General features: G+C 39.8%; 1 protein-coding gene across 1 annotated transcript; it reads right to left on the minus strand.

Moving 5' to 3' along the window:
- Window positions 1–424: 424 nt before the first annotated feature.
- On the minus strand, window positions 425–6,707 carry FGF19 (fibroblast growth factor 19). The gene is made up of 3 exons (XM_007067944.3): window positions 6,267–6,707; window positions 5,858–5,961; window positions 425–2,257 (listed from the first exon to the last, which is right to left on the minus strand). Exons 1-3 carry the CDS (start codon window positions 6,499–6,501, stop codon window positions 1,925–1,927), a joined length of 672 nt encoding a protein of 223 aa, XP_007068006.1. The 5' UTR covers window positions 6,502–6,707; the 3' UTR covers window positions 425–1,924.
- Between the last annotated feature and the right edge of the window lie 256 nt (window positions 6,708–6,963).

Raw genomic sequence — 6,963 nt, forward strand, 5'->3', positions numbered from 1 at the left:
ATGGGGATAGAGAGAGCTCAGTGTATCCCAGGGTCAGCCACTTAGTGAACAATCTCCTGGACTTTTTCCACAAGTACAGAATTTCCCCTCGTTTTAAAACTGTATCTGACCTGCCTTGCTTCTGTAAACTGTGTTAATCAGATTACATTTAATGTGCAACAGAGACATTGTTGACATCCTGAAAGCAGCATTCTAACCCTGCCTGAACAGATTCCATTTCTAGCTCTGTCACTCACTGCATGAGTTTGGCCAAGTTGCTTCGTTTCTCTGTGCCTCAGTTTCTTCATCTACAAAATGGGGATAATAACACTTACCTACCTTACAAGGCTGCAGTGAAACTTAATCCAATACCATTTGTAAAGCTCTTTGAAGTCTTTGAGTAAAAGGTGCCACATAATTATTGAAACAGAGTCAGTTAGATTTTATGTTGGAGATGATTTTTTTAATTACAAATTTACACACTAAATTACTGACATCACAGAAAATTTAAAAAAAAGTTATATTTTCCTTACGATTTCATGATTACAAAACTTCACAAAATTTGTTAAAACTAAAAAAAACCTTCATGAGTACATAAATATAATTTTGAGTATAAATAACAGTAACAAAATAAACAGATGTATGTATTCAATAAATTAATTATAAATATTGCATTGGTAATGAAGTGCTAGGTCAAGAAAATACTAACATTTCCGGTACAGTTTTCTGTATAGAAATACCTATTATAAATGAAACTTTGGAAATGGGTAATTTTCCTGGACCCCTTGTCTCACATTTCTTTTGTTGTTATTCTCTTGCTCGAATGCTAACATAGGAGAACAGGACTGAAAGTATCATATATACATTATGGACCATATACTACCGAGAATCACTCCACCACATATCAAAGGCAGTATTTGCCCAATTCTGCAACACTGAAGTCAATGGGTGCAGGATCAGGCTTATATGGCCTCGAAAGAACTGCTGATGCTTTAAGGAAAAACATAAAAACATACTTGGAAGCCATTTGACCTATACAACATTTATTTTCTGTCTTTTCCTTCAATTGCTATGGATATTTACATATAACAGGACCTTTATGACCTGAAAGTTAATCTGTTTCTATTGCTTGTTCCCTACCTGATGAACATAATTATGGATTCTGTACAATCCTCAATCCATACATAGAATTCCCACTAACATTAATGAGAATTCTACCTCAGACCAAGGATATTAATACAGGTCCCAAAGAATTCATCAGCAAACATAGGTGAGCCCATAAAGAATCAAAGATCTAGTTTTCCAGCGTGAGCCCTTAGCAATAATCAAAGAAGGGAAGAAAATGCATAATATACAAGCAGAATTATTTCTCAATGCAATGTTTAAAATGGAAAGTTGTCCCAGAGTATCAGCAGCAGTTTTTTAAGAGATAGTTTTAACCCTAGTTCCCAGGGTAATGTTTGTTAGGTTTTGTAATCATGTTTTATTACAAATGTTTGTCTTTGAAAAGCTATGAACTGAAGAGGTCATTAACCTTCCTGTGAATGAAAAGCTTTTGCTGCATTTGCTCCTATCAGCACGAATCCGAGGTGAGCATAAGTAGTAATAAAGTGGTGGAGAAAAATGTTAGTGATCTTATCACCCCAGCCATCACCAGACGGAAGGAATTTCTGCATGTTGTGTATTTTTGTCAGAGGTGAACCAGTTAAGTAGCTATTTAGATTTTTTTTCCCCCTAAATGTGATGTGAAAACATGAATAGGTGGTTCTTAGAATGTAGCCTTAGAATGGTGCTACTACCTTACAAGTTTAGTACATTGCAAGAACAATGCTAGCACCATACCTGAAAAGTTTACATATTCTACATATTACTACTGGAAAAGCTAAATAATATCCTGGTTCTGGTAATGTTTCTTAAAAGCCATATTTAAAGTCAGGAGCATTAGTTATTTCTGAAAGCTGGGGCTCTTCACTGGAGATATTTTAGAGGTGATTCCAAAGGGGTCCATGCTGTCAGTTTCAAGAGGTGAAGAGAATAGATCTGATTCAAAAGTATGACCGTAATCACCATATTCCACAAAATCCATTGACTCTACAGGCACGGTGTTGATCATAGGTAAGAAGTGAGACAATGGAAGGAAGTCTTTCCCTTTGAATTGTTGTCTTTGTTTGGCACTACTTAAAGACACAGAGACTCCATATTTCTTTGATTTATATACATTGTAGCCGTCTGGGCGTATCTCCTCTTCAAAGGAGCAATCTTCTGTAGAATACCTGAGCTGAACAGTAAGGAGTGAAGACAATTACAGATATGTCTATGACACTTATCAGATATGATATAAATCTTGTATGTGCTTGACCCTGCTCTCCTTGATATGAGAGAGATTCAAGCCCTCCATATTATACACAGAATTCATAACAATCTATGAGGTCATTAAAAAGTCAACATAGGCCTGATCCACACTCCCTTGAAGTCACTGGGAGTCTTTCCATTATCCTCAGAGATCTTTATTCCATCTATTACCACACAGCTGCTACAGACTGCCCTATTACGATTTTAGGGGAAAACTTTGGGAATCTCTGGTAGATATCTCAGTTTTATAAATTTTGATGAATGCTGATGTTTTAATTACAACCACGATAGCTAAGGGCCCAATCCAGCAGTCCTAATGCATACAAAACTCAATTTGAATCCCACAGGAGATTTGCCTGTGTAAGGGCTGCAAGGATCAGGTCTGCAGAAAGGCATTTTTATAATAGACTGGTGTTAAAGAAAATAAATAAAAAACAACAATAAAAAAGGGCAAACTGCAAGTTTTTTCTTGTCATTTTATTAAAGTTTCTAAAAATGTATTAGTACAGTATCTCTTTCTCATCAGGCATTAAATGTATCAAACAGTTCTACTGTGACACCAATAAAGATTCTATATAGGATAATATATTTTATAACCTGCCTAGCAATTTGTAGAATTAATCTTAGACATAGTTTATATGTAGATATGGTATGTTGAGATTTTGTGTTATCTCAGACTTTTCCAGATCCTTTAAGTAATCACTATTTTCCTTACAACGCTGGTGTTATTTCTGGCTCAGTCATTTGAGGTGACTGAACTCTGGGCCAATAAAGGAGAATTGCTGGTTATGTCTAGGTCTTTGATGATAAAAAACAAACAAAGTGTTCCCCAATGAACTCTCTACCTGTCAAAATATAACCCAGAGCACATTTGACTTCTTTTTTTTTCAGTTGTAAAAAAATCAAACTTTGTCAAATACCATCAACAATGTAGAATAGACTGTTGTGTGTGCTATGGTCACCTTTTAAAAGTGCTTTTAATGTTGAAGGAATAAATTTTAAAAAAAACTTGCTTTTCTCACCGATTAAGACTTGCAATATTTATCAGTCTGGACATCACACATTTTGAATGAATGTATATCAGGGCCAGATTGTGAACACTTTACTTCTATAGGTGACCAAATTAGTCACACAAGTAGTCTGACTGAAGTTAATAGAACTAATCATGGAGTAAGGTACTACTAGTCAATGCCTGAATTAAGGTATCACCTTGTAACCCACAGTAGATCCTGCTTTTATACCTTCTGGTCCATCCCAGCACACCTCCCAACTCATGCTGAGTAGTACATTTCCCCATTCACTTTCAGAGTAAGGTACTAACCAAAATGAGTAAGGGGAAGAGTACAAATATCCCCTTGGGTCCTGCACAGGCTACTAGGATGGTGGGTCTAGGTGCAGAGGAGTCAGAAGACATTATGCATCAATTGCTTCCCTGCATCACTCTGGAGTAGGTGGGTTAGGAGTGGCCAGCACATTTTAACCAGTGTGGGAGTCCATAATTTGCTGTTGGCATAGGCCAGTAGTAAATGACTTCCTCTTCCATCCCTCAACATACACATACACACACAAGGCATATGGAGCAGAGTGGAAACAGGGAAAGGATAGTGCATCTCAGAAGACAAATTTTCTCTGTGGGCCAAATTCTGCTCACCTTACTTATGTGAGTATTATTAGTGAAGTCAATGGGACTTCTCATGAGAGTAAGACATACAGGATTCGGTCCAGTACATATACAGGAGTTTGAATGGCTGTATGCTAATAACTGTCAAACATGTACCTATTCACAATATTAATTAATATAATGAAGTATTGCTATAGTTCAATGAACAGTTACAAATTAGGGGCTGTTCATTTTTTTCCTCAAAGATCATTACAATAATGCATAGTGCTACTACTAAGAGCCTGCAGCTAGGGAAATCAATGGGAAATCTCCCACTGACTTCAGTGGAAGGAGGATCCTATCTATAGTTATCAGTCACTGAGTATTTCAGTTTGGACATGCAATAAAAACTTCAAATTGACACTTTCCATATATGGTGGTCTGAGCCCAAAACCAGATCACCTCCCTCACCTTTTCAGTTTATTGAAGGTCTGACTTGAGATAATAAAAGCAAGGAAATTCAGACTTGAAAGGCAAATTCTACCCTAGATACTCAAGTAAAAATCCTATTCGGCCTGATCCTTTTCTCATTAAAGCTCATGGATGTTTTGCCATTGGGCCCACTTCTTCTCCTGTGGAAATCAGCGGGAGTTTTGCTAAGGAAAGTAGGATCAAGCCTTACATTTGCATTCTGGGGAAAATGCACCTCCCACCCATGCAACTCAGGTAGCTACAATGGAGTTACATGGCAATGAATTTGGACCTTTCTCATTAACTCATGCCTTTGAGTAGGTATTGCAGGGGTCTCTCAAGAGCAGGACTGTATTTCTGATGTATCTAGCTGATATGCTGAAAAACCTAGGCAAAAAGGCATGAGTTAACAACACCATGTCAGAGAATCACTATAGTCCTCAGGCTCCCATAACCCTACAGGTGCATTGTTGATCACAAGTAAGAAGTGAGACAGTGGGAGAGAGTCCTTTCCTTTGAATTCTTGTTTCTGTCTGGCATGACTTAAAGAGATAGCAACCCCATATTTCTTTGATCTATACATATGGTAGCCATCTGGGTGTATCTCCTCTTCGAAGGAGCAATCTTCTGCAGAATACCTAAGCTGAACAGTAAGAAGATAATTACAAATAAGCCTGTATCATTTACATTCCAATGCAATGAACATGTTTTAGTTCGATTGCAGATAAATAGCCACATCTCAAATAGGCTGTTTATAGTAGACATTATTGGGTCCTCTCTTCTATGTTAACTAAAAGTGGATAGAAAATTGGAAGGGGGGAAATGCAACAAAGAATGAAAATGGCCGATTGCCCTCCTTATTTTTATTTGTATTAGAAATTCTGGAAAATTGCTTTCTCATTTGACACTAAACTTAAATTTCTACTAATAAACGTTACAGTTTCATTAGACACTAATAGTGACAAAAAGTAATTAGGGAGTAATGACAAAAAGTAAACAGCTCATAGTTCTGTCTACATTTTATCAACTCTCTATAGTAAGAGAACTCAACCATTTAATCTTACGCATTATTTTAGGTTAGGGGGCTCTGAGACCTATTAAAATGAAAGCTTACAGCAAACGCACACTTTCTATTTATTTTGCCCAGTGTTATTAGTGTTATTGCCCAGTGTCATAGCCACAAACTGCCTCGTTATACATTTTGATTTCCTTGCTCCTTCGCGGAAGTCAGACCCTTCATGAGCTGCTTGGTGGTAAAGCAAAGATGTGATCGGCTCAAGTTGTTTTATCTGGACTCTTCCAGATAAAATCATAACAAGCCCTGCACCCGGGTTTTCCAATACGTTAACAAGCCCTGCGAGCGCATGCAACCATCTCCCCATTTGCTATGGACTTTCCCATGCCGATTCAGTGCCGGGCCCCCGACCAGCTCAACCTCCCCTGCCTGTAACTTACAAGTCCATGCAGCTTCCCGTCTTCTTCCATGCAGAGGTACCGGGAACTGTGGACGCCCTTGATCGCCACCGTGCGAACTGCCACAGCCCTGATTTCCAGCAGACCTATGCAGCAAAACCAAAACAGCGTTCAGATTAGGGGGGAGAGGGTCGCCGTCTGCAAGCCACACACCCCCTCACCCCACCGCCTCTCAGGGCTACATTTCGCAGGTAATCGGAGGTGAAACTCGTCCTGTTCCCTTCACAAAGGAGCCCTTACTGTCAGGTACCCAAGCGCACGCTTGCCTGTTTCCAGTGCTAGGGGAGAATGCAGCCTCAGAAGCTCAGTAAGGGAATCCAGGGCGTGGGGCTCCATTCCTTTAGCCGAGATCCCTTTCATGAGCAAGACCGCAGCTTCCCCTTATACTTACTGCGGGGGCTCTGAATGCTGGTGCCATCCACTTTGCCATCACTGTTGATCCTCAGGAAGTAACTGAACAGACCGTGTTTGCTGGCTGTGTATAGGTGCCTTAGTCTAATAGGTTCCCCCCAGCCATAGTTCACATGTGGCCCTGCATCAGAGAAAGGCAGAGATCTGACGACCATTGCAAAGCAGAGTCCAAGCAGAGCCAGGGACGTGTACGGTTTGCACAGGCTCCTCCACATCTTTTCCAGGTTATTTCAATTGCAAGAGGACTCCAGGCACAGTCCCCCCCCCGCCACGCATACAGAGGCGCAAGTGCCACTAAAGAAAAGGCAGTGGCTTGGTGCTTTTTGAGCTAAATGCTTCGGGGATGTAGTAAATGCAGAGCCAATCCCCCTGCCTTTTTATAGGTCTCTGTTATCAGCCCAATCGATACGGCTAATTCCAATTCCAATATAGAGACTATTTCATAGAAGGAGTTAGTCAGATCAGTCACAACTCCCCCGCCCCCCAAGTATTGATTGGATGACATCATTTCACAGGGGACACCCTAGGGTGTTGTTCCCACCCCCCCCCCCCTTCTCTCTTCCCTAAAAGCTTTATACAGAAATCTCTCTCTTATTTGGAATCTAGCATTTCTTATGCCTAGCAAAGCAGAAATGTGTATTCGGGTGTAAACACGTACATACCGGTGCAAAACTACG

The sequence above is a fragment of the Chelonia mydas genome, chromosome 6 (assembly GCF_015237465.2).
Source record: "Chelonia mydas isolate rCheMyd1 chromosome 6, rCheMyd1.pri.v2, whole genome shotgun sequence".
NCBI lineage: Eukaryota > Metazoa > Chordata > Testudines > Cheloniidae > Chelonia > Chelonia mydas.